We start from the raw sequence: 27,924 nt of genomic DNA on the forward strand, positions 1-27,924 counted from the left end.
TGCCAAACTGTAAGACACATTAGCTAACAACAACAACCTGCAACACAGGTCACTTTAAACAGGCCACAATATATTATTTACACATCGTATTCTACAAACGGTTCTATTCTCTTGTGACTTTACAAGTAACATTTGCAAACTGAGTTTATCTACATGCAAGAGCGACGATTCAGCAGTAACTAAACAACAGTGCCGTGATCGGCAGCCCCGCGGCACACGGGTCAGAAATATATAGAGGAGGCTGGGGGCGGACAGATCGGACGAGCCTTGTCACAATTCACGATCCATGCTAAATAAGTGAAGGGTCAGACGCAGAAGGTCGGCTGTGTGGCCTCGTACACGCGTGTTCAGATGACATGAAAAGGCTTTTATGTGAGAGTAACTGAGGAGCAATTACTGTCTGAACTTGGAGCTCACTGCTGGAAAGCTGCGAAGCACATGACAACCAAACTGCTCGACAGAGGAAACACGCGTGTGCGAGGCCGCGGGTTACAGTGCAGACGTGTGCTGCGCCGTCTATACACGGAGGGACTCTGATCACTTCTCTTGCAGCAGGGCGGGGATGTTGATGTTCCAGCCGATAGCCTGCCGGTCGAAGCCGCACGTGAACAGGTTGCACGACTGGTTTTCTTCATTCCACGCCGTGCAGCACACCATTCGCCTGTGACCCTGCACACACACACACACACACACACACACACACACACACACACACACACACGTTTTAGTTTATGGTAACTGATGCTAACAACCGCCTTCCCGTCCAGGTTATTCTGCTCTTACCATTCTGTTGCTGCGTGGAAGTCTGGCCAGCCTCACCCCGCTCATGTCAAACAGGCGTACTTGTCGATTGTCGTGTGGCAGAGCAATGATCTTCTGGTTGGCAGAGACGCTGATCCTGAAAGATCAGATGTAGTCGCACTTTAAACTGGAGCCAGAGTTTATCTGCTGACCCGAGTTCTCCTGATTGACTGGACCGACTCTATGTCAGTGATTTACTGAAAGAATAGAATTTAAATCTAGCCACGTCTGAAGCACATTTTCACTTTCTGTTTGCAGCACAATGATGACACTTACAATCTTGTCTGGTAAATGGTGGTGTGGTGCACTTTAAAGGAAGATGAAGATAAGGAACAATAACCATGTTAATACGAACATCTAACTGCCTTAACAGTACATACAATGCTTAACAAGTTTATTAGACCAGTGTTTCCCCACCACTGTCCTGCAGCACGGAAGATTATCGGGTTCCACCTGATTAGCACTCTAACAATTACATTCTCTTCCACTAGAGGGCACTACAACTACCTGCTGAAGAAGATGAAGATGAAGAAAAACAATTAGAAAATAGTCATGCTGTGAGACGACACAGCGCATAATAGCAATAGATCAGTGGTTCCTGGGTTTGATCGAACCCCAGGGGTTTGGTGAGTCGGTCTCAGGGGTTCGGCAGAGCCTCCGCCGTGATATGCACGCCTCATTTTGTGCACCAGTAAAAAACATATGTATGTCTTGAATTTGAAAGAAATCCTATTTTATTTTTCACTAAAGAGGGGTTCAGTGAATGCGCGTATGAAACTGGTGGGGTTCAGTACCTCCAACAAGGTTAAGAACCACTGCAATAGATAGTTATTTGAAACGAAAAAGTAGTCAGTCTGACCTGGTTCCTGGAGAAAAGCATGAGTAGAAGAAAGCACAAAAAGGTACACTGGGGACAAACCGAGCCAATTCCACTATATCTGGTGCGTGGGGAAAAATGATCAATATGCTTTTTGTGACATTTTTGTTTGGTCGTGTGCGGTGTGATTTTTCTAATGTGAAATATGTGCCGTGGCTCCAAAAGGTTGGGAAACACTGTTTTAGATCCCCAGTCACTAATAGAAAACACAAGTATTTAAAAAAAAAAAAAAAAAAAAAGTATGCCAGAACCCTCTGGAAGGCACACAGTCTTTGCAGACTGCTAAGGATCAGACATCCAATCAATATGCAATCAATTATATAACTCTAAGCATATATGAGTATATATTTCTAAGCATAAATGACAATCCAACAATATAAACCTAACACTGGACTCCTCTGAGAAGTCCAAAATTAATTAAGTGCAACATTCATCCATCTATCCATTCTGCCGCTTATCCAGGTTCAGGTCACAGCGGTCTAAGCAGGGAAGTTCAGAATTCCCTCAGACCAGAGGTCTCCTACCAGCAGGACATGCCCGAAACAACGTGCCAAGGATGCATCTGGAACCATCCTGCTTAAACCACCTCAACTGGCGCTATTCGATGTGGAGGAGCAGCACCTCTACTATAAGTCCTTCTCAAATGATCTGTAAGGGAGAGCCCAGCCACCCTTTGAATCAAACTAATTTCCATCACTTGCATCTGCGACCTCACTCAAGAACATTCAATAACTAAAATTTTTTTTTCCTATTCAGGAATGCAAGTGAATAACTGTGATTTGACATTTAATCAAAAATAACAGTGCGCTATATTATTTTTTTCAGCTTTAAAAAAAGAAACCCAGTGAATTTCAAATTTCATGGATAACAACAGTAATTACATTTTAGCATTAAAAATATCATTTTGACTAAAGAGCTTGCGCATGCTGGTAATTACAAGTATTGGTAGTTACCATCACTTCTAATTTAGAGCAGCGGTTGCATAAACCGTACAGCGGGTGGTTTTCTAATACATTTGTTAAGCATAAAGTATAAAGAAAAGTATAATACACAAAGAAAATTTGATGCCCAAAATGCTGACTTTAACTACATCAGCCTAAGTTAATTACTTGTAAAATTTTAATTCAATTTATACTTTATATTGAATAAATAAACCTCAAAGCAATCTACGACTTTAAATTAATTTATAGTGTTGACAACCACTGACAGAGCGCTCAACCAGCCAACATATCAATTTAACACCATAGTTTGTAACGTGCAGCACCGCGTGCTACAGTTTCTCTCCTCCTGTCACCTACCTGTTCACAGCTGAGTCAGTGCGGATGGTTGCTATAGGCGACCTCATGTTCTTCAGATCCCACACCTTGACAGTACGGTCATCACTTCCTGAAACCACATTGTCACCCACTGTGAACACCGCAGACGTCACCGTGCTGCAAGACAAACACACACGACAGCGTTACACACTTGTTACGCACGAAAGCATGCAAGCAGCAAACGGAGGTGGTAATGAGCATGGTTTTCTATTTCAGAGATCATAGTTGCACATCTCTACCAGTCACGGAAAGAAGAAAGTTTTCTGAGTGACAAGTTATTAGTCACCCCCTCCCACAGGGCAGTGCTATTATTGTTAATACATAAAAGATGACACGAGCCGCACACATGCGTCACGGTGATGTGCAGACACTTGGAGCCACAGAGGGTGTGTCAGGTACAACACTGTAAAGCTGACACTGTGTGCTTCTTCGTTTATGATGCGACTCTGCATTGTTAAAACCTTACAAAGTGTCATTTTGCCACTTGAAGTTGGCAGGATCTCACTCGTGCACAGAGGATGTCACAGAGATGCGGCAGTCGGGACAAAGTGAAGAGATAAATAATGACTTGAAAACATTCACACCAGCAAACGTGTTTGAGCCATCAGGATGCTGTGAACGATGATTTCCTCTCGATGCATTGGCATTTAGTCACATTTTCTTTCTCTCAGTTTACGATTAAATGTGATGAAACACATGCTCCGAAGTTTGGGAACATTATACATATAACATAATACATACAAGTGTAATACACGGTTGCTCCTGATGCATTCATCAGAGCATGAACATTAGACAGAAGCACTTAGAAATGTAGAGCAAAGTGATTGTATGAATGTATAAAGCTCTTTGAGTACTCAAGTAGAGTGCACGAGCACTATATAAGAACCAGTCCGTTTACCGCGTCCTCTCAGAGCCTTTTGAGGTAACCTCAAGTACCCATTACTTGCAGCACTTTCGATGTATGCTTGGGCACCCCTAAACTATACACAAGTGTTTTATTGTTATGGTTTTTTTATCCAATACAACGGAGCCACACCAATACAGTATATATATATAGATTAGAGCAGGGCAATAGAACGATAACGATATGTATCGCGATATAACTTTTACTCGATAGAGAAATTAAGCTATCGCGATAGACTTCGCCGCTCTTGTCCTCAAAAAAAAAAAAAAAGGTCAGCCAATCCAAATTAAGTAGCGCAGAGCCGAACCAATCACAGCCGCAGCGTCACGTCGCGTGACTTGTTACGTACAGCACAAGTGCCAAGCCGCACGTGTGTTTGTTTGGGAAGCAGCCAGCGGGTAATGGAGCCAGCGCGTAATGGAGGAAATGAGTGTGCTGACTAGAAAAATCAACCGAGCGTGACCGAAGAGAAAACAGATGATGGTTCCAACGCCGGAGAGATTGTCGAACGGAAGAGCCACAGAAGTTCCGTAGTGTGAAGGTATTTCGGCTATTTCAAGTCTGACAAAAAACAGAGTAGCGTGCACTGTAAATTGTGCCGAAAGCAAGTCTGGAAATACAATAAACTGGTGCATGCGTCACACTGCGCCACGTTATTGTTTCGGTGAAATGAATTTCTACAATACTGTTAATTCTACTCTCTGCAGTGTTTAAATGCTCACATATACACACAGTTACTGTCCGTCCACACATACGACTCGGTTCTGCTTCTATGCCCCAGCTTTGTTTACTTTTTCCCACCGAGGCTTCTAGACTTCTGATTGGCCAACATTTCTGCACGGTTAGGAATCTAGCGCCACCTGCTGCTTTGGCATGTTCATAGCAGCGTTTTCCTTCATTTCTGCCTTTATGTGTGGACGGGATTATTTTTTAAAACGAAAACTGAAAATCTCCGTTTTCAAAAATACCCGTGTACGTGTGGACGTAGCCTCAGTCTCTGACTGGAAGCGCTAATTTGTCATTCGGCTTTTGTCAGACTAAAGTAACTGTTAAAACTGTTTGAAAAGCTAAGCTATACAACAAGGAGAGATTGAGAATTTCCTTTTAGTTCTCAGTTTATTTGATATTGACAAAAGTTAGTCAGTTTTGTCTGTTCTTCTGTAACACAAGCTAAGATTTATTTTTAGAATTAATATTTTGTTTCTAAGTGGAATTGACAATTTAGTCTGTTTCGTTTGTTCTATTTTGAAACTTAAACGCTTTAGCGGCTGCCTTTTGTGTAGTTTGCAATATTTGCCTTTATTTATCTGAAAAAGTCTCATGTTCCTTAAGTACATCTACCCTGTTGAACTTATTATGGGAAATAAATATTTAAATAAAAACAAGCTGCTGATTATTTCACATTTTACTTGTGAGCAACGGCACATTTAAATCTTACAAATATAGTTATTTGGCTTATATCGTGATAGATATCGTTATCGCCTGAAATGAAAAAAACATATCGTGATATGAAAAAATCTCATATCGCCCAGCTCTACTATAGATCCGCGATAACTCGTTAACATTTGACTTTATAGTGGAAATCTCCATGTGTTTGAAAACTTAAATGTTCTTTTGTCATATTGTTAACAAAAACAAATGTGTGCTCAAATTCAGGCAGTACTTTATTTAGTTGATCCTGTTGACAGGAATGTTTTGCACACTGGAGGCAGCAGTGCATACACCCATCCCTTCCTCCACCCCCCACTATATTCAGCCAGGCATGATTCCTCTTTAGGACTAAGGTCAGGCCTATCCGTACATTTAACAGATCTTTAGCATTTTGAATCCATTTAATATGACGATACATCAGTTGCGTTCTCTTTTGTTCCTACTGATTGATGGAGGTAAGTAAAACCAAAAGCCTGAATAGGCTTCCTCGTTCTTTATTAAGGTTCGTGTTGCCTTTACACACATACAGCACTATCTTGGGTTCTACATCCCATCTTTTTAGGTAAAACTGGCTTCCTGCTTAATTTAAATCGACATGGCATTAAGGGCTAATTAGCGGACTAAACTTTGTGCTATTAGGGAGGTTGCGGCTCAAAGAAACTGCTCTATCGTTACAGGCACCTTCTGACATTGCAGGGTACAACCCACCTGGGAATAAACGGAGAGCAGGGAGAGATAGCGAAGAGGAAAGATAGGAGGTGTGTTAGGTGGGAGGTGTGAGGGGAGTGTAATCAGACGAGATAATTGATTAAAAGGTTGATTAAGGTTAAAGGGTTTTTAGAATGGGTGTGAGGAAGGAGGGGAGAGTTCAGTAGTACTTAATGCTTTGCAGTGTCTCTGACAGCCAAGGTCGAGACTCTTTGTGAGACTTTAGGTGCTGGAGAAGAAGCGAGAGATGGCCGTTCACGGTTCGGCAGGATTTACACCAGCACTGAGCGTGCGAGTACAGGCTGCAGTATTCTCCTGAACAATAGGTGTCATGACTCATATAAGATGTGAAGAAAATGAGAACAATGCAAAACTTCCAACTTTTGACCAACTGTGATGATCTGAAACTCAAACTTGTTCTCACAAAGAAAACAGATCATTTCAATTTGATTTCTACAGCAACAAATCACAACAACAGTCACTTCACGGTGCGTTCCATTATAAGGTAAAGACCCTACAATACATCGTTTTATCTCGCTGTCACTCACTCGTGTGAAAGAGTGAATCTCGAGAAGGCAGAAAGCTACAATCTGCTGGTGCACAGCCACTCGGTGAGTGTTTTCTTGGGGATGTGCTTTTTCAAAACAGAAACTTTATGACAGCCTCATGTGATACGTTTAAGCGACATCACAGCCCAGGACACACCTGTAGCTTCAACATCTACAAAGAAAGCCCTTTGGACAGTTACAGCTAGTCTTCACGTGAAGCTTCGGCTCAATCTTCAAATGAAAATACTTCCCCGAAATATAAGACATTTTTAACAGCACTCTGAATGCCTTTGTGTTGCTGGGTTAAATTTTTTTGTGCATTATAAATGCAAATATCACATGAAAGCAGTGTGTAAAATGATCTGGCTAGACTTATTATAACAGTTTGTAAGACTCCTTTGTATTATTGACATTGATACCAAACTGCATGTTAATTTTTCTTACGTAAAACTGTTAAGTGGACTGGATTTCTGTTCTGGCACTGAGGCTTTGGTCTAAGCGACTGCATTTAAATGTATGGAAATCTCAAAGACCCTTAACATGTGCTCACTGTTGAGTGGGTGAGAGCATAAGCCTAAAATGTTAATGAAAATATTCAGGTAGCGACGACTAAGAGGTTTAAGAGCACTCTGTTATTTTGCCATGCTGCAGATCTGACAGTCGCTGAGAACCCGGTAAGTGCTGTTGTATTCCTCCAGAGACAGGATGTCACATCTGCATGCAGACACACACGAGCACACATACGTACAGAGTTGCATTTCTCCAAAACTGCAATCAGATGTCACCGAAAGCCGTCGACGGCAGCAGAGACAAGCGTGACATGGCAGTCCGTCTGTAGAGCAAGTCCGCTGTCATTTCTCGTTTGCTCTCGGTCGTTTTGTTAGCTCACGCGCAGTTGTCATTACACTGCAATTACGGCGGGGGTGGCGGGACAGAGGGGGCGCACGGCACTTTTAGCTGCCAAGGTTCGCTGTCAGGGAGCGTTAGCTGTAATTGCCAGTGAAGACGGTGAAAACGAGAGGCTGTCTCCCCTCTAGCTCTCAACCTCGTCTGCCTATTAAACTATTCACACTCTACTCTCTCTGATGTTTCCACAGGAGGGACGCGGAGATTATGCCATTTATGCCACACCATTATGTCATGTTGGAGATCCTGGGAAATTAGTAGGAGGAATGGCAACCTGTTAGTGCTCTAAGGCACTGTTAAAACAAGGATACCTCACAAGTAGTAAAGTGGGGAAACTGTAAAAACACACACAGAGTCAATGAGCTTCTTTCCAGCGTCCAGTCCATTATGCTTTCCTACTCGCCCAAACATACAGCAAAAGCCATGAGTTGATAAACAGAATACGCCTGTCTCAACTCCTCTTCTGCTTACTACTCCTCCAAACCATTAAAGCGAGTATTTAGGACTTTTTAGCATATTTGTTGGACCGAAATCACCAAGATATCAACACTGAGATCTAATCAGATTCTGTGTCTTATTATGTTTCCAGGCACTTGGCAGCAGTGTCACCGTGTTCTTTATAAAGTAAACAACAGGACTAAATATATTTAATAATTACTGAGCAAAAGGCCGAGAATGGATTTGCAAGCATTTAACAAACTAAACCAATTAATTCATCTTTGAAGTCTACATTGTGTTACTTGTTTACATCTCAGCTAAATTAGTATTGTTGGGTTTTCAACTCACTGATGCACACCACATGAGTGAAAACATGACATCTGAAGACTTTAAAGTTGTGTTCTTCTGAGATGGGCATCGTCTTCCATTTATACATATTTACAAAACTAAACTATTAATCAGCAACTTGAAAAACAGCTCAGCTGCATTCTTATTTACACTGCGTGTGTCAAGTGGCAGAAATACTATTACAGACTAGGCTTTTTGCAGTCCTGTAATGAGCCTGCAGAAGTTTGGGGAATCATTATGTCTGCCTGAAGGTCTACTTGTTGCTTTAAATGCAGCGCCACAAAGAAAGTGGCCATTTGTGAAGGAAATAAGGATGGAGGGAAGGAAAGGAGGGGAGGAGGGCTGTTGTTAACTGTGAAACACTGGTGCTTAATCTCATTACAGCAATTGTCTATGGGAGAGAATTAGAGTGGGATCTGCGGGAATTATACATGTTGGGGTCGTACATAATGAGCTCTGCCATAATCCCCCCACTTGCAATCAAAGGCTGCCAGCCAGCCGGCACACGCATGTAGGCACACACACACACACACACACACACACACACACACACACACACACACACACACACACACACACTTGCACTTCTTGTGCCTTTTAAAGAGCACTGCCATTGAAAGCCACAGACAAGCCTGACAGTCATCGTTTTGAAATGAGCGGCTGCAATTGAGTGTTAACAGCGAGCGAAGTGCCAAATTACACAGAGTGGGGGGATTAACGCAGAAACGGACAGATAAATGAACGGGAAGAGGGAGGGAGAACGAGAGTCGAAGAGCAGAGAGGAGAAAGAGAAGCAAACTGTTGAAGTGAGGAGAAGTGCTCCGTAATGAATGAGAGGCAAGTGGAGGATTTGGCTTAGAGCAACAGGGTCTGTAAATTAATGTAAAAGGAAAAAGAAAATGTTGGAGGGATTTATGGAGGTGAGATGCTACAGCACCACCCTGTGGGCAAATTAAAGACTGCACCCACATTTAAGTATCTGTCAGGGAACCAGGAAGGAGGAGCGCGGGTGAGAGAGAAAGACTCACTCAGTGTGTCCCTGGAAGACGTTGACAGAGTGGATGGATGGGTCTCTGAAGTCCCACAGTCTGAAGGTGGTGTCTCTGGATGAAGTGACCACCAGCCGCTGGGTTGGGTGGGTACAGCAGTGAGTCAGCTCCTGGTCATGGCCTGAACACACACACACAGCACATTGTGTTGCATAAAATCACACCTTTTTAAGTAATCTCAACATAAAAAAAAAAACAACAAAAACAACAGCGTGTGATTTTTACACGTCAGATTTTCTTTGGATTAAACCAGTGTAGGTGGAGCGTGGACAAGAAGGTGAAAAATATGAGGCTGAATGTGATTTCATGGAAAAGAAGAAAGCTTGTTGGTGCTATTGCACTGACCTTTTTAGTAAAATTCAACCTGGATCGTTTAGTATTAATAATGACTTTTTAAAAGTTGTAAGTTGGCAGCTTTTAAAAAAGAGTTTGAGAAACACTGAAAGAAGCAAGCTAGCTCCACAAACTACATGGATTTTATAATGCCTGTACCCAACATCAAACATCAGCATGGAGGAGAGGAAGGCACTCACATTGCTTAGTGATGACAACATTATCACCTGTCCAGCAGACAAGGGTAGGTGCACGGTTTTGCTAAACCAGAAAGACTATCATGAGAACATTTTGTCACTGCTCTATCACTCCAGCCGATCCAGGAGAAAAGGACAACTGCTGCCTGAGCAAAAACCTGTAGTGATCCCGTATGTGTCAGCAGCACTGGAACAGCTGAAACACATTTTCTCTAAACACCCTGTCTCTGTGGCTTTCAAACCCCAAAACACGCTGCACCAAAAACAGGTCAACCCCAAGGATCAGAACAGAGTAACACAGTGTACGCTGTTAAGTGCCAGGAGGATTGCCATAATTTATACATCGGGGAAACCAAACAACCTCTGGCTAAGCAGATGGAACAACACAGAAGAGCTACCTCGTCAGGCCAGGACTCTGCAGTCTATTTACACCTATAGGCGAGTGGACACTCTTTCAGTGATGAGGATGTACACATCCTGGACAGGGAGGAACGCTGGTTCGAGCGAGGAGTCAAGGAAAAGGGAAAGACCATCTCTGAATCAAGGAGGGGGCCTAAGGGTACATCTTTTACCATCCTACAATGCTGTGATTGCAGCCACTCCCCAACGCTCTGTGAATGGTACTCATGGTCATTGATCAGTGCTTGTTGATCAGTGGTTATGAAATTTTCCACATTAATGACTGACCTCACAGCCCATAGTTCATCAGTGGTGCTAGTTTCAGTCATTGTGCAAATGTACTGTTTATAAGGTTGGGAAAACCTGCAGCCAGCTGAGACTGAAGAAGTCACTTGGATGAGTGGTTTTTCCCACTGGAAACGCTACGTCCAGATGAACAGAATCATTTGTTTGGGATTTCCTTATCTGGATGAGTGAGCATGCCTCAAGATAAAATGTCTGTAGTTTCATATTTGAACTTTAATAACAGTCTGGTTAAACTGTAGAGTGTCATACAAAGTACACTAATGAGGAAGAAAAATAACAAAAACCCTGACTTCTGTTTACGACTCCTCTGCCATTACATACCAGTGAGCGTGTGAACCAGTTCAGAAGTCTCAACCTCGTACAGGTTGGCAGCACGATCCCAGGAAGCTGTCACCACTTGTCGGCCTCCCACTAACCAATCAGCTGCTATTACGACGCCCTGGTGGCTCTTGAGTGTTGCAGTAGCAACCCGGACCGTGGGCACTTCACAAGGGCCCTCGCCATCCACCTCGCCTTCCTCTCTGTCCGAAGAATCCTGGTCTTCATCGCACGGAGCCTGTGAAAGACGCAAAACAAAAGCTCAGTCGAGCTCCTGTCTTGTTTTGGTTTGATTCATTTGAGAGTAAAGTGACCTATTGTAGAAACACTGGGAAGAGAACAAGTTCAAAGCTACTCACACTGACATCTGGTGGTGGCTGTGGGGCTGGAAGCTGCACCATGTACCGCCAGATGTGAGCCGTCTGGTCCCCAGAGGCTGTGGAAAGTACAAATCAACAAAGAGCACAGCTCACATCTACACACGAGTGACTGCTGGAGGCAACAGATGCAGCAGAAAACGGTTGAAACGACGACAAGGAGAACAAACCTGTTGAAACAGATGCTATATTTAACGTAGTCGACTTGACAAGTCAAACATGCATTCAAATGCTTACCTGTGAGTGCCATCTGCTCTGTGGGGTGGAATTTGATGGAGTTGACTGTGCAAAGGGAACAATGAAGAGACGTCATCTAACAAGCCGTGTAAGCAAATGTTGACAGACAGTGTTACATCTAAGAATACGCTTCGAAATGCTTCTGCCATGAGCCAGTGTTTATTAACAAGAGATGTCGCACGACAGGCTGTACGTCACACTAAATATTGTTATAAGCACTCAGACAGGCTATTAAAACATTCTATTAGAAAAAATATAAACGATTTAGAATAATTTTTGTGTATGGACTTTGTGAATGTCTGTAGACAAATAAAGCTTTTGGCTGTGATTACCTGATCCTGCATGGCCAGCATACCTCAGCAGACATTTGCCCGTCTCTATACTCCACAGCAGCGCTGAGTGGTCTGTTAAGAGAGAGCAGGTATAAACAACATGCAGCCATTTCCATTTTTACAGTAAGCAGCTAATGGTTTCACGCTGTATGATCCTGCCTTTATGTAATGGGCTGTATAGTCTGAGTGGATGTGGTAAGAAATTTCTGGATTGTTTAACGAGCTTCCTTAAAGATAAAACGAGGCCAACATGTTGTTTCTGAAGGACTGGTTTGGATAAATATTGATACTAAAACACTACTTGCGCTGCATCACCAGATGTAATCAATCATCTTAAGTATGTTCTCATTTTCTGCTAATTGCACCGAGGCATCACAATTAATTTGACAAAGATATAATGATGCAAATATTGCTTGCAGCACCTTTAGTCTTTGCTATTTATTCTTATTTAAAACTAGGGTGCCACATGCTGCCTGTGTGTACAACAAAGCTATCATGATTGATTTATATAGTCTGTGAAGGGACTTTTTTTTTCTACCTGCAGAGGCAGTGCCCAGCACCACTGGCTGAGTTCGGGTGACACTGAGGTCCCAGATCCCATCGCGATGGCCCACATACTCCTTGAGCAGCTGGCACAAAGCCCGGGAGCCGGTGGTGGCTTTGAAACTGGACACGATCTGAAGCGAGTGTGAGGGAGAGAAAAGTATAACGGTTTAACAGAACTCAGTTAAATTATTAAAAAATGTAAATGTAATTACACTGATTACAAAATATAAGAATATGTAGAGTTTAACTTGTAGTTCTCCTGTCTTACTGCACAGCTTCATTTAGGCTCCGTAAATACTGATATAACTCCTAGCCAACACCTGGCTACATACAGGTATTGCCAGTTAACTGTTACTCGTTGTCAAACACAGTAAAAGCTAATGTGTTGCTTGCCAGATTAGATCAAGGGTGTGTATCACAAAACAAGGTCACCTGGAAAGGCGTCTTCTTAGGAAATAGGTTAAGTCTCTTTGAGGTGTCATTAATCCTAACTGTACAGCTAAATGGCTCCAAAGCAATTTAACTTAAGGACATGGGAACAAAGCCAGCCTGACATTTCTCCCACATGATCATAATGACGGCAAAGGTTTTCATTAAAGAGATGAGCAATAAGAATAATAAGTCGTTTTTACTTTTGGTGATAATTATGTCAGAGATAAAAAAGGTTTTACTACAAACTGAAGTTCGATAACCAATTACAATGGAATATTAATTGTGCATGCTGTTTATGAATTCAGTTAATTACAAAAGCAAGCGTACCTGTTTTATTTTTCAGCACAGACTACCTGTGCTGGTCACCCTCTGCATTGGCAGGTCGAGCCTTCCTTAACTTTTAACTGTTTTTAATGTTTATCAGTTTATAACCGCTCATGTTGAAAATGCCAAACACATTAAAAAGACTTCACTTTGTGGTAATTCTGTTTGTCTAATCACATTAGTTATATTATCGGGAAGTTATTTGAATATCTCTATACTGTGTTCCTCTATTTAAAGTTATACGTTTTCATTGTTAAATGTCAGCTTATCAGAATAATTTAAACTGGCTTTGTGATACAGACCCCAAGTGTGTTTGTACACTGCGACACTTTTATGTTTGCCATATTTGTGATTTCAGATTGCGCCACACTGCATGTCACTAGAGTATCAAATTATCGAGAGGACAGATTGTGATTGTCCTTGTAAACGACCGGTGCAACCTCTAAAAATAACTAGTGGTCTGACTGCACATGGACCCGTCACTGCAGGCTACCAGATAAACAAACTAAAGTGCAGTTTCACTTGTCACAGAGCTGTCACAGCCAGTACTTTACATGCTGCTGCAGACAGCTGACCACAGCAACAAGCTAACAACATTGCTAGACATTAGATGCAGCAGCAGCAAAGTATTTGGTTCATGAGTGCCAGACTGTGTTAATATAAACTCTTATTCTGTCCAGAGTGTTTATATTCACCTTGCGCTCTGATGCAACCTTACTATACACCTCCTGTTGTTAGAGCAAAATAGCAGACAAGATGAGTGAATAGCCCAGTCAATGTCAACCCCGTACAACACTGAAGCTATAGTTAGTCAGGATCATTAGTTTCAAGTCCCCTCCATCTTTCCAAAATTAGTTTTTGGTCATGTTTCTTAGCCAGCTGAGAGGTTAGTGGTATTGTACATAGCTGCTACTTCTGTCATGGGGTTAATTAAAGAAGCCTTTTCTTGATTCCCTCAATGCTCTTTTCACTGTGGCTATATTCAAGGTTTTTCTCTGCATTAAAAAAAGCAGAACAGCATTTTACTTAGAACACAAAAAAAGAGAAAAATGATTCTCCTATTACTGTAAATATAGAAATGGAAAAAAGATAAATATTTATTTTAGGTATTTTTCTATTTTACTAATTTTATCTGCACTCGTGTAATGTTTAGCTCACACCAGTTTCCTCTCCTCTGCTCTCACTGTGTGTGCATGAATGTGGAGAGGAGCAGAGCAAAGTAGGTGAAGTGAAGATAGAATATGGTAGTTTTTTCATTACAACAGATTTCGATCAGACAGAGATCAGCCCTGAACGTTTTAACCAGATGTAAAGATGCTAGAAGCTATACTGCTAGTGGCAGGGATGCTAGCTCGAGGGCATCAGCTGTCCTGCTGATGTTTCATCTGTAACCTGATGGCAAGTACAGATACAGGTTTCTACCAATTAGAGAGGAAACACTTCATCTAGCTTTATAAGACAAAAGGCAGCAATTTTTCAGATTAATGAAAAGCCTGATGTTATTTTTTTTCAAAATCTGAAATAGTTTTACAAAAACTATCTGTTAATTTCAAAAGGCAGAATAATAGTAATCATTACTAACAACATCTGTATGGGAAAGACAACAAAAAGAAGCTGAAAGCAGACCTGTCCAAAATAAGCCAATGCGGGGGAACACTGATCAAAACAAAAAAACAAATAAACAACACCCCCCCCCCCCCCCAAAAAAAAACAAACAAAAAAAAAAAACACAAAACACTAATCACTGGTCAAGTTGCCAGTTAACTGTGGATAACATAAAATCTGAAAACAGGAAAAACAGCTAGCTGGCTCAGTCAAAACAAGGCATAATGTGCAGACAAAATCTTTTATATCAATTGTTTGAACTGTGCAAAAACTTAACTGTAAAAACAACAAAACTTTATGAAGGCAGGGATCGTGTGCCGGACTATTTTTTTAAGGCGACCAGCAGAAACTTGAAATTACTAGCACAAAAGTTCCACAGAAATCATTGTTGATAGATGTATTATGTTACCTTTCGGGCAATACAATGTTGCTTCCTCATTAGAAGTCTTTAGGCCTAGTCTTTGTGCTTAGCTAAGCTATCCAGCTACTAACGTCAGCTCCCCCCAAAATTGGGACTGCTTTTGATCTTCTCATCTAGCAAGAAGGTAAGTGTAGCCAACTGACACGGTGTTTGAAATAGCTGATGAAAAGTGACTCAAAGAATCGCCAAAGTAATGAAAGGCGATACAAAAAAGGATAAACAAATAAAATATAAAGTAACACTTTGTACATCTAACAAATGCAGCTTTGCCCAAATGACTTGAGTATGAGTGCAGAGCAGAGAAGGAGTCAAGTTCAGACTGCAGTTAAAGAGACATTCAAGCCACCACCGCCTCCCCCATGATGCTTAGTGGCAAACAGAGCATTCAGGAAGTTACCCATGAATCTCCGCCCCACAACTCCCATGTTGCCACACTGAAGTTGCGAGGTCCACCTAATTTGCCCTGGAAAGTGTACAAGCACTGTGTCAGAGAGTCAAGAGATTACAAAGGACAAAGTCATGGGAGATGACATTTTGTGGTAAATGCTGTAGTGAACACACGATTTCTTTTACCCCTGTGATTAAAATCTTCAATCATATCAGTGAATTATTTGTTTACCCACATTTTTTAAACAGATTATGATCTCCTCAGAGGAAGATTCTTCCTTCCTCTCACTCAGCATTACAGGGGCTTTCCACAGTCAGTTACTTCACACAGGCCTGAATCCCAAAAGCTCAAATATTTACACACATGACACGTCTTACGAGCTCTATTGAACGGGCTAACGTGGCTTGTGCCAGGTACCTTGCTGGTAGAGGCTTTGTAGGTCGTCTTCAGCTTCTGTGACAGTTGACTGGTGCTGTGGCTGGCTGTGTGACAGAGACACAAAGAACAATGAATGAAATTCATTACCCAGTGACAGAACTCTTGCTTGCTTTTATTCACTGCTGCAGTAACGGCCTCGTAAAGTGTCAAGATTTTAAAATAGCACACACCTTGACAATACAAAGCCTTGTTGAGCGTTTCTAGTTATACTATCTACACTGAACATTTATGCAGTGTAAATGTCCCCGTGTCCAGCAAGGACGGAGCTGTGAAAATACTGTCGAGAGCTCAGCTTCACAAAGTGTGATCACCAGTTAAACTGAGCTTATTTTAGAAATCCAGGCTGGCTTTAAGGATATTAGGTGTCATAACAGAGGGTTTACATAAGTCTGACCTATGTGAGTGTCTCACCCCAAGCAGTAATGAACATCGACCAGTTTACAGAACGTGTCATCATTGTTTGTACAATTTTTATATGGCATCTTATAGTGATTCAAAGATTTCAGTCACTTGCTAACTTGCTAACCTGGTGGCCAAAAACGATTACAAAACGTTACTCCATCATGACAGCCGATAGTGGACACTCAGTAGTACTGCAGGACTAAAGTGTTTGGGGGGTTTTCTCACCTTGCACTGCTGCCAGGTTAGAAGCTTACAGCTACATGTATTTTCATATGTATTCCAATCTCATGTCTTGTGGAAATTTACAGTGTAGGGTCAGAAAAGTTCCAATAACATGAATTTGTCACATTTGTCATACATCTAATGTCAGGTAAATTGTTCCAACAGTTTAACTGAGACACCACTGACAGCCGGGGCTGCTGAGAAGAAACAGGGACTGGTACGTTTGGCCTGTAAGGCAGGGTTAGTTAAAGCTTATTAGTGCATCTGATAGCACAGGAACCTTCTGGTATTTTCGATAAGTTAAACTTATAGACTTTCAAAGGGCCGCCATACTGTTTTTGGCCTCCAGGTGGGCATGTGCCTCAAGCTCTGAAGTCAAATGAAAACTATGGATGCTGCAGTGAAAATCGAGGCAACTGTTGGCATTGAAAACACATTTACTAAAAACAGGGATACACAGCCAGGCAGAGGGTTACTGGAGAGTATTTTCACCTTATGGAGGCTGCTGGATGCCCAAATAGTAAAATCCAAGTAAACATTAGCTCCTAGAAAATGTTCACTCACCCTGTACAAAGAAAAAACAGGTGGCTCATGCAAATGTGTAGCCATGCCATATAGCAGCCTGGTCAGCATATAGACACAACATAAACAAACACAGCTGGTACAAACATCTGCCATAAAAAGAAGTTTTAAAAAAAAGAAAAGAAATGATAAATTGTCTTTTTAGGCTGTGCAGGTAGAGTCTGCCTGTCTGAGAGAGCCGATAAAACATCTCAAATTAAACTTTGTTGCTTTCATTAACCTTCACTTTAATTCTTATTCATTACAGCATTTTTTTAAAGGTAGAAAATATCCGTGTCCTTCGCTATTTTATCTTGAATATTTTAAAGTTATTTTGGTATTATCTATAATTTTGTAAACATTTAGTTGCTTGTATCTTTGTACTTCTCTTCTTTTCGAATGCTATCGTATGTTTGAGTGATTTGGGGGCACATTTCCCTTCAATTTATGTTCCTGGACTCCTGGTAGTTTGGGTCCAAAATGTTTTTTGTGATACTTTTTGAGAAATGTCATGACATGGATGTGATGCAGAACACGAAAAGCTGGCTAGAGACAGAGTGGGAATGCCACTGTTTGTAATATCTCTCAGATCAATGCAGGAGAAATCAGTTTACTGAAAAGTCCCACACCCCTTTGTGGGTGTTACGGTGCCACTCAGCCGGCGAAATTCACCGCCTTTGTGATGCTGGCGACTCCTCTGTCTTCAGCCTGTGGCAATAACACTGTGTGGACTGTGATCAACAACTTCCTCGAGTTTTAATCAGCAGTTTAATCATTTACAAACGCCCTACAAGTCACCATTTATCTATCTGCATCGTGACTAAACCACAGTAACTCAAAGAACAAACACAGTTTGGCTTCCTAAAGGTAAAAATAAAAACAACTGCTCATATGTGTACAGCTGTTTTACGACAGTCTGTCACAAAGATGACACATAAGTAACATGCCAATTTAAATCTTTATGTTTATCAGCTCCCAGGGAGATTACTTCAGCCACCATGGGATGAGATATCCACTTTAAACACAATCAATATTTTCCATTTCAATTTCCAAAGACTTCTATTAACTGTACTCAGTGTAAATTACAGACTTAAATAGATTTGTGTTGGAAATTACGGACCTTTTGTTTTCAAGGCTCCCTTGGTGGGGTCTCCTCCCTCAACAGCCTGTCCATCTCCAGTCAGCCGCTCATTCAGTGATTCAATTTCCCGACGTACTGCAACGTAAGACAGCCATGACGTGTCAGTATTTAAACACTGAAAACGTCCACTCAGTAAATGAGCACTGATGCGTACACTGTCAGTTACTCACATTCAAGGTTTTCTATGTAGAGATTCTCAAACTCCCGTTCAATCTGACCAAACAGGTCAAGAAGATTGCTCCGCAAAGCGAGAGGCAGCTTGGAGTCCTGGACAGACAGAAAACAGAACCACACAGTAAGGTCATACACACGGCACTCTTCAAGGTCAGGAATGTAGAGCAGGAATTCGCTCCACATCCTCCTCAAGTGTGGCGTAACATAATGTAGCATAATGCTATGCCAAAAATGCAGAACTGTATAACAACAACATGTTCTGTTATTACAGTCGGAAGTGAAGTTTGTGACTCTTAAAGGTAAAACGTTTAACTGAACACACGTGTTTACGCGATTTAATCGGGCAGCAGATGAACTTGTAGCTCTGTAGCTCAAACTGTGGCCAAGAGTTCGCACAAGCTAAAAACAAATAACTACACAACAGGAGTGTCCAACCAGCCTCTACTAACTTACCTCCATGGTGCAGTCCTAGATGTACCCAGTTACCAGCTGACCGCCAATCTCCACCAGACTAGCATGTGAAGACACATAAAAGCTGCCATGAAAACACTAGATTCAGAAGGCTGCGTCTCACAGCTCCCTGAGCGCTGCTGCTCAGTCCTTCAGCCGTCCAAAAGACAACGATACCAAACACTTCACTTGTCACCCTTCAGCTGAGGCACGTGTTAAAAAAACCAACCGCTTGGCACAATGACGTTAGCCGCATGACCATTCTGTCATCACCACGTTCACACACTTTATCAAAAAAAAGCCCAAACAAATAAATAAAGGTCATTTAAGAAGTAACAGGCAGGCCTTGTGAATTTAAAGCTGCTTTAGTAGTGGCACTTAAACCTGCAGCTTGCTCAGGCCAAAGCCGGCAGCGTTAAAAGTGAGGAAGAATATCTGTTCTGTGTAAAATATGGGTCCATAAAACTGTCTGTGTATGTGTAGCCAGTGCTGCAGGGAATAGAGGAGGTACATCCACAGCGCCAGCCAGTCTTGGCAATAAACAAAAAAGGACTGTTGAAAAGACTAATCAGACCTGAACAAGCGGCCCATATTAAAACTTGATGAGACAACAGGCGAGTGCAAGCTGAGCTCTAGTTTTAGTGGCTGACAAAGCGCAGAAAGTAAAAGGCAAAGGATTTCCATGGTCTGGCAAACTGACAAATTCAACCATCCCATTTTTGAGAGCGACTGATAAGTAGGTCATCCAACGTGTTTTTCATTTTAACCCTACACGTTGTCTATCATCTCCCCCGATACGAGAAACCTGTCAATACAATGTGAAACACTCACAAACCATCTGTTGGTCTTATCTGGGAGATGACTTTCAATAAGGTCGCTGTAAAGCCAACTCCCAAAAGTTAACAACCAAGATATTCTTGATCAAACAGAAACAGTTTTTATTATCTCAGAAGGGAAGAAGCAACTGGTCTGCACCAGGAAATGGCTGCTCGTGAACAGGTTCCCACTCTTCCCTTTTCTGGAAGAAATAAATCAATTGTAGAACTAATTTAGAGAACCGTGTTTGGAGAAAGTTAATAACCAACTTGATACCAGAGACACAGGCGAGTACTTTGTTTTAAAACAAAGAAATGAGTAACCAAAGTCTAAACCCACAGAGGACAGAGACAGCATTAACTTTTTGACTAAGAAATATCTGCCCAAGAAACTGCAGCTACTGTTTCACAACAAGGAAGAAACTCATAAACACGTGAAAGCGTGGCGTTGTTGATGTTGCAAGTACAAAATAAAAGAAATGCTGCTTAACCGGCTCATACTGTACTCTTGTGAATGAAAGAACCAGCCTCGCACCAAAACAGCCTAACAATAAAAATGCTACTTATGCGAGAACAGCCTGCTCTGTGTTTTAAAGTGAAACTCTGTGTGTTTTACACCTAACATATGTTATTACGCTGTCTTCAAAACTTCAAGTTAACATAGATTGCTTGTCTGCTGTTGTCGATTTGCTTGTGTGTAAATGAGAAAACCCATGGATCCATGTCTTTGTGTATTTCCCCCTCACCTGTCCATCCAGCATGTCTCCTCTTTGGATGCCTCCCGGCCTCTCCTCTGTGCTGTTGGTGCGCCTGATAGACAAACTGTGAGCCTTGCGCTTCTGCTTGGGGTGACGGGCAGCTGAAGCAGAGCCGCTGCTGCTTCCGCCCTCCACAGGCATCCCTCCTACCTCGTGGGTGGCCCTGCCCCCTGTTCACACCCTACCTGAGAAACAGGTAAACACTGGCTGGACTTTCTGGTTGGCTGGTTCAGGCTTTCAGTTATCGCCACCTGTCTGTCAGTGAAAAGAAAGGAAAATGCAGGTTTAGCCCCATTACATGAATTCTTTAAGGTAAAACAACCTAAATTCTAAATCCATTCAAAAATCCCAACAATTTAACTATGTGTTCACGTTATTCTTTTACACAGGGAAATAATAGATATAGAAAGTGCATTTAGACCTTTTGTCCAATTAATAAAGAGTCCCGAGGTAAATGGTGTCGCCTGAATTTACAATAGACAGCCAGTAAAGCCTGAAAGACCCGATCATCTTCTAAATCGTACATTTCTTTGCCAGCAGATATTGCCACATTAATTACAGGATGTTATTGAAGTTCTGCAGCGCTGTATGTCCGCTGCTTCCGTTATTATAGCGCAGTATGATAGTAAGCCAGAGGACAACGGGTAATAAATATAAGCCAACAGAAATTTTATAGGGCAGGCAATGATGTGTAATAAATATTAGCTCGCTCGTTATATATAAGTGAAACTGAGACTGGAAACGGTAAAAACGCCTGAACGCGTCGATTCATAAAACAGTACGTCTATTAACTACCTATGAAAAATTAAAAGGTAATTTGACATCATTTTGATATACAGGTACACGAAACAAGACGACACTCACCACTGTCATTACCTGACTGAATCTATACACGCCAAGCAGCCCGAGAAATTACTAGAGCTAAACGCTAGCACGAGCTAACTGCCACATATCAGCTTCCTCGCGGCATCTTAGACCAAACAGCGCACAGCAGCTAAAGGACACGACGGGTTATATCATCTCTAACGTCGCACGAGCTCGTGTACGCTAACAAGTTTGCATTTTTTGACAAGGCTGTGACTCATTAGTTTGGAAAATGGGTGATAAATTATACTTTTATTACAAAAAGTATCAGATTTTTATTAGAAAATTTTGACACATGACGTATATTATTTGTGCACTCTACTTCCGTGTAACGTAGACCGTGTTTGCACTTTGTTAGCCAATGAGCTGTCAGGCGGCTGGGAGGACAACGAATGAAAAACCGTGAGGTTAGTAACTGGAAGCGCTAGTCGTTCCGACAGACTGCGCCCTAAAACACCGTTGAAACACGGTAAAAGACGTGATTTGCAAACCGTAAAGAAAGTACAGCTTTCGTGAGTAATTGAATGCTTTGTCGCTTTCTCCGTAGCGTGTATATACAACAGCCGGTGCATACTTATGTTCAGTTGACAGAAGCCTGGGTGGCGCAGATGTGCTGTGCAGTGGTCCGATGGCGTGTTGACAGTCGGGGCTTGGAGGAAAACATGAAGCAGAGTCTACGGGAACGGAGCTGTTGAGAGTCGTTACCATTTTCAGCTTAGACCTTAAAGTTGTTTTATGCAATTGCATTTTAACTTGGAGTGTTTGGATTTGGATTTGTACTTCACTTCTTGTTTGCTCCCTTATTCCTTTTATTTTGTGTGGCCACTATTAAAAATATGAGTTACCAGGTAGAATAAATGTTAGATGGATTCATTGCACCATCTTGTGGTACAACTTGGTATTGCCCTTCTTTCTTCACCTTCTCTAGATAGCTTTGGTAAATAGGTAAGGAAGGTTTTGACGATGAAAATTTAAAATAAGTAGCTTTAATGTTTTATTAATACATAACTACACTTGATTAATATAACGCAATCATACTTGTGTTTGCGTAAACTCCTATACAATGTTCCTAATATATATATATATATATATATATATATATATATATATATATATATATATATATATATATATATATATATATATATAGATATATATGTATATATGTATATATGTATATGTATGTATATGTATGTATATATATATGTGTATGTATATATATATGTATATATATATATATATATGTGTGTATATATATATGTATGTATATGTATATATGTATGTATATGTGTATATGTATATATGTATGTATATGTGTATATGTATATATGTATGTATATATGTATATGTGTATATGTATATATATATATATATATATATATATATATATTTTATTTTTTTTTTTTATTTTATTTTTTTTTTTTTTAATTTAATTTATTTATTTATTTGTATTTTTTTTTATCAAAGTTGCATCATCGAAATATGTCCTCCTCACTAAATTAAATATATGTAATATGATGCAGTGCCATTATAAATGCAGGGCCAGACTGTAGATGGCTGTCTGCATATTTATAAGCATATATGCATAGTACACTTATGGAGAGGTGTAGCCACAGTTATAAAAGTGCAAAAATGTCTCTGTTAGATTGCAGAGGCAAAACAAGAGAGGCATTTTCCTGGGTGAAGTGGATCACTAGCACAATAGCCTCATCACATTTTCATTTTATTTGTTTTGCCATTGTTGAGTAGAGCCATGCTTTAAAGCTAGCTGTATACCTGGTGAATCACCTTGTACTGGTTTCAAAGAGACATGAAAGATGCTTCCCAAAATCTGACCGTATCGGCTCAGTGTCCTCCTGGTTACCGTGATTGTTGCAGAAGCAGTCATGTGAATGATTAATGGAGCTTGAACTGCATTAACTTGCCGGAAATATAGGTGTTTGAGAGTTTCACTACCGAATTGTATGAATTAGTGTAACTTACAGTCAAAACAGATCAGTAGAATTCAGTTGAAGGGACATAGTGGGCTTGATAAGCGAGCCTGCACCCTGTATTAAGTTCTATGGCTTTCCTATATGGATGTAACATGAACTGCACTTGATCTAAAACAGGAACCTTAATGCTAAAAAAAATCGAGTGTTTGAACAGCCGAGCTCTCTCTCTCTCTTGTGTCATTGTAAATTAAATATATCTGAATTATAGAGTGGTGGTAATCTGGCAGAATAACCTTGTCAAGAAGCGTGATTTAACCTTCCGATCCCGACCCACTGCGATCCTGGCCGTTTTTTTACCGACAGCCACACCCCCGGTCCCCGTGATTGGTTTTCTGTTTCTCTCAGGCCATGGCGCGGGCTGTGTGGGCGGTCCTCCGGATGCTATCCAGGGAGGGAGCCGCTGTGCTGAAATCAAACGCACCTTGTGCCACCACAGGAGCTTTGCGGCGATCCAGACCTGCGTGCGCAGCTGTTACTACCTGCGGCAGAGCGATATCCAGGTAAGATGGAAGGACGTAGGTTTCTGAAACAGGCCCAAAATACTGAGTTTAAAAGCCAGCTAACGGTTAAGCTTATTAGCCGTAAACAGGAAGTAACGCTGTTTTTTGGGCTATTGATAGCTGAGTGCCGCAGCGCGTTTGTTTGTATGCTCCGGGTTATCACAGCTACCAACAAAACTCAGGCCAAATTCTGTCTAAAACAAAGTCTTGCACTTGACATAGCTTTACATAAGGGTTAAAGAACACACTGTTATGGTCGTGGCTCAAATCCTCAGTATATTGTCGCCAGTACGGCATGCTTTATATGTTGTAGCAGGTGTATTTAGTAAACTTTTGTCTTAATATAAAAGCTATACAGAACTAGCAAGATACCAACGTTTCATGTGTTTCAAAGAGGGTTTCTTGATCATTTCACGGAGTCTCTTGATTTTGGATTTTCAGTGTTATTGCTATACAATATTCCTTGAGTGTGAATATTGAATCCTAAACTTGGAATAAAACGCAAGGTCCACTTTCTAGAGCTTTCAGAAGCACCTCACAATAATCATTTTTTCATCTACTGTAAAACTACAGAAAAAAATACAACGGTGAAGCCTGTCATTCAAATGAAAAGTGCCATTTAAAAGCCAACACTGATAAATTGGTGAATCATGAACTGTTTGCTACCCTGTGCGCTGCAGTGAAGTCAGACACCTGCAGTCTGCAGCCAGAATGCCCGAAGTAACCACCGATCACCTGGATGAGAAGCAGGTGCAGCTTCTGTCCGAGATGTGCATCCTCATCGACGAGAACGACCTCAAGATCGGAGCGGACACTAAGAAAAACTGCCACCTCAACTCCAACATCGACAAAGGTGCCTGTCTTCCACATTAGTATCCACACAGGTATTGTTCTGCATCACTCAGTTCTATGCATGTTGTTTGTTCTTGCCAACAGGTTTGCTGCACAGAGCCTTCAGCGTCTTTATTTTCAACAGCGAGGAGAAGCTGCTTTTACAGCAGAGGTCTGACGCCAAAATCACTTTTCCAGGTCAGTCTCACTACTTTTAAATTCTCCTGCGGTCCCCTCAGAGGCTGCTTTATCGAGGCTAAGCAGTATTTATAGGTTTTAACAATCCTCTGTGTCTCTGTGTGTGTTTTTTGCGCAGGCTGCTTCACAAACACATGCTGTAGTCATCCTCTACACACAGACAGTGAGCTGGAGGAGAAGGATGCGTTGGGGGTGAGGAGAGCTGCTCAGAGGAGACTCGGCGCAGAGCTGGGTATTCCCATGGAGCAGGTGTGTGTTTCAGTTCCGACTTCTACCCACACTGGAAGAGGATTACTAAGGATTGTGGCAAATCTTCGCTTGTGTGTGATCTCCGCTTTCCTGTTTCTCCTCAGGTGACTCCAGATGAAATGACATACCTAACAAGAATCCATTACAAGGCCCAGTCCGATGGGGTTTGGGGAGAACATGAGATTGACTACATCCTTTTTGTGCAGAAGGTAGTGCTGTAGTATCTGTTAGATACAAATGTATGCAGTGGATATAAATGGTGTGCATGACCCTCAAAGCTTTTCCCTTGTGTTACAACCTGCATAGTTCAGTTGAAAAACATTCAAATCTGTTATGGGAAAAATCTAAAAGACAAAAAATGGACAATAGGCTGCTTGCATAAGCATGCACACATTTAAACTAGAACTTTGTTGAAGCAACTTTTTATTTAATTACAGCATTTACCCTTTTTGGGTAAAAATCCATCAGCATGGCACATCTTGACTTGGATACATTTGCCCACTCTTCCTTGTAAAAGTGCTCCAGCTGTCAGATTGTGAGGTCATCTCCTGTGCAAAACTTTCACTAAAAGAAAATATTTCCTATCTTGATCTGGATATATGCTTGGGGTCATTGGAGGTGAAATTCCTCTTCATCTTCAGCTTTCAAGCAGATGACTGAAGGTTTTGAGCCAAAAGCGACTGGTGTTCATAATTCCCTCCACCTCGACTAAAGCTCCAGCTGATAAAAATCAACTTCAAAGCATGATACCGCCACCACCATGGCTCACCATGGGGATGGTAACATGCTTTTGAGAGACTTTAGCATTTTTTTTGCAAATTGTGCCTGGGCTTGGATGTCTTTCTTTGTCAGAGAAGGCTTCCGTCTTGAAACCCTGCCCCATAGTCCACACATGTGACAACATACAGGATGTTGTCATATGTAGCACACAACCAGTACATGCCAAATATACCTGCACATCCTTCAGTATTGCTGTAGGTATCTTGGCAGCCTCCCTTATTGTACGTTTTTAATTATTCATATTTTTGCCCACAACAGATCTGTTTGGTTTTCAGATGAATTGTGCAGAGGTCAAAGTTCATGTTAATGGTGGGAAAAGAGTTGAAATAACTTTTTGTGGTCTTGTTTTTTTTTTTTAACATCATAAAAACCTGGCATTTTAACAGGGATGTGTACACTTTTATATCCACTGTACTCAGTGATTTTTGTTTTAACCTGAAAGGCTAAATCTACCTTACACAGTGTGCAGGCTTGATGTGACAGCTTCATTTCACCCGTGTAAATAACAACCCTTGGCCTGAGTTTACCTCTGAGTACATGAGTTCTGTGGATTTAAAAGAATAGCTTCATTTAGGAATATGCTTCATGTACACAGGATGTAATCATTAAGCTCTTCAAACTAACTTGTGGTCACTCTGCAGGACACTGATGTGAGGTGGACCTGCCTCAGGTGAAACTGCTCTAATGTGTGTGTTTGTGACTGGCATGCAAAAATTAAAATGCGCATATATTAGGTGCATGTTAGCTCAGTGAGTCACTGACCACAATCATACAACTGAATATTATCACCTTAAATTTTAAGGTGTTCTACAGATACAATTCCATGATGATTTAAAGTTAAGCATGCAAACTGTGACAGCCCACATTAAACATGTCCAGTTTTTCCTATAATGAGGTCAGCGTATGTGCAAGTAATGGCTCATGACTCTGTATCATATAGAGAGCGTCCCTAATGTGGTCTCAAAGGCATACAGCTCTGGGTATGAGCACAGAGGCCTCATGTTTACAAGGTGCAGACAATATGAGAGAGTACCGGCTTAGAGGAAGCAGGAATGGAGCAAAAAACATGATTACTCCTGAGCAAATTAACTCTACAGACAGCTGTTTTCATTTATCTTGATGTAACGTGTATCTGGATTTCATTTGTCTGCGAGTCTGCCTTTTGTCTATTAGGATTGTCTTTGATGCATGACTTTCTTATGCCTCTCCACAGGACGTGGACTTGAATCCAGACCCCAATGAGATCAAAAGCCACTGTTATGTGAGCAAAGAGGAGCTGAAGGAGATGTTGGAGAAGGCCAAGCGCAAAGAACTGGAGATCACGCCCTGGTTCAGTCTCATTGCAGAGACCTTCCTCTTCACGTGGTGGGACAACCTGCAGAACCTCAAACAGTTCATGGATCACCACAAAATCCACCGCATGTAATTCTATCCAGGATCCGGCTCCTCTTCCAGCATTTCAAGCTCTTTGATTTATGCAGAACTGACATAAAAATACAGTCGGCTGAGCTGCTGGAGAACTGAAAATAAACCTCCACTCAAGATGTGAGGTTTCCACTAGCTACTTTGGAGAAGGTGTAGAGCTTCAGCACTGTAACGCAAAGTAAAGAATGTCTTAGTCATGTGATCTATAAGGTGATTTATGTAGGTTTGTAGCACTGAGATGCATCCATCTTCACTGTAGATCAGACGTTTGCTGTAGTGCTCACGTGTCATCTTTCAGGCAATAGTTCGGATGAGCTGGGTTCACAGCCTGAGCAGAAGGTGATGTTAGCAGGAAATGTGACACTAAATAAGAACAGCTCCACAAAGGCAGCAACCTATTTTTATATAATAATGTGAAGTGCCTGATTATAGGTCGTTAGCCTGAGGGGATTAGTATCTCTAAGTCACAACTGCTATCACTCTGCATTGTTGACAGTGACATCAGTGAACAAGCTGTATCTTTGTACACTTTTACACAATAAAGTATTTGTGTGAACTTTGCACGAGCATTTATTTTTGAA

General features: G+C 41.4%; 2 protein-coding genes across 8 annotated transcripts; one reads left to right on the forward strand and one right to left on the reverse strand.

The window, feature by feature from the left end:
* Positions 1–233: 233 nt before the first annotated feature.
* On the reverse strand, positions 234–22,056 carry LOC113028744 (WD repeat-containing protein 37). 5 transcript variants are annotated; one of them, XM_080305929.1, is made up of 15 exons: positions 21,941–22,056; positions 20,491–20,757; positions 18,476–18,572; positions 18,285–18,380; positions 15,959–16,023; positions 15,551–15,616; positions 12,364–12,502; positions 11,826–11,897; positions 11,494–11,538; positions 11,239–11,315; positions 10,883–11,117; positions 9,306–9,447; positions 2,977–3,111; positions 784–898; positions 234–669 (listed from the first exon to the last, which is right to left on the reverse strand). In XM_080305929.1, exons 2-15 carry the CDS (start codon positions 20,641–20,643, stop codon positions 538–540), a joined length of 1,569 nt encoding a protein of 522 aa, XP_080162055.1. In that variant the 5' UTR covers positions 20,644–20,757; positions 21,941–22,056; the 3' UTR covers positions 234–537. The 5 variants fall into 5 exon arrangements, with proteins under 5 accessions (XP_080162055.1, XP_080162056.1, XP_080162054.1 ...); XM_080305930.1 differs by lacking the exon at positions 21,941–22,056 and adding an exon at positions 21,379–21,519; XM_080305928.1 differs by lacking the exon at positions 21,941–22,056 and adding an exon at positions 21,367–21,508.
* Positions 21,720–27,904, forward strand: idi1 (isopentenyl-diphosphate delta isomerase 1). Of its 3 annotated transcripts, none has more exons than XM_026179161.2 (7): positions 21,720–21,773; positions 23,706–23,860; positions 24,541–24,713; positions 24,797–24,889; positions 25,008–25,138; positions 25,243–25,347; positions 27,132–27,904. In XM_026179161.2, exons 1-7 carry the CDS (start codon positions 21,759–21,761, stop codon positions 27,342–27,344), a joined length of 885 nt encoding a protein of 294 aa, XP_026034946.1. In that variant the 5' UTR covers positions 21,720–21,758; the 3' UTR covers positions 27,345–27,904. The 3 variants fall into 3 exon arrangements, with proteins under 3 accessions (XP_026034946.1, XP_026034947.1, XP_026034948.1); XM_026179162.2 differs by having other exon boundaries at positions 21,754–21,878; XM_026179163.2 differs by having other exon boundaries at positions 21,754–21,835.
* Positions 27,905–27,924: the final 20 nt, after the last annotated feature.

This window comes from Astatotilapia calliptera, chromosome 9, assembly GCF_964374335.1.
Source record: "Astatotilapia calliptera chromosome 9, fAstCal68.1, whole genome shotgun sequence".
In the NCBI taxonomy this organism is placed as follows: domain Eukaryota; kingdom Metazoa; phylum Chordata; class Actinopteri; order Cichliformes; family Cichlidae; genus Astatotilapia; species Astatotilapia calliptera.

Bases quoted from the DNA above. Each gene is read 5' to 3' on its own strand.
- idi1 (XM_026179161.2), top strand. The intron at 23,861-24,540 runs GTAAGATGGAAG...TGTGCGCTGCAG, and splicing joins TGCGGCAGAGCGATATCCAG to TGAAGTCAGACACCTGCAGT. The intron at 24,890-25,007 runs GTCAGTCTCACT...TTTTTTGCGCAG, and splicing joins CGCCAAAATCACTTTTCCAG to GCTGCTTCACAAACACATGC.
- LOC113028744 (XM_080305929.1), bottom strand. From the start codon at position 20,643: ATGCCTGTGGAGGGCGGAAGCAGCAGCGGCTCTGCTTCAGCTGCCCGT. The intron at 18,381-18,475 runs GTGAGTAACTGA...CTTACGTTGCAG, and splicing joins CTACATAGAAAACCTTGAAT to TACGTCGGGAAATTGAATCA. The intron at 15,617-15,958 runs GTACCTGGCACA...TACACTTTCCAG, and splicing joins ACAAAGCCTCTACCAGCAAG to GGCAAATTAGGTGGACCTCG.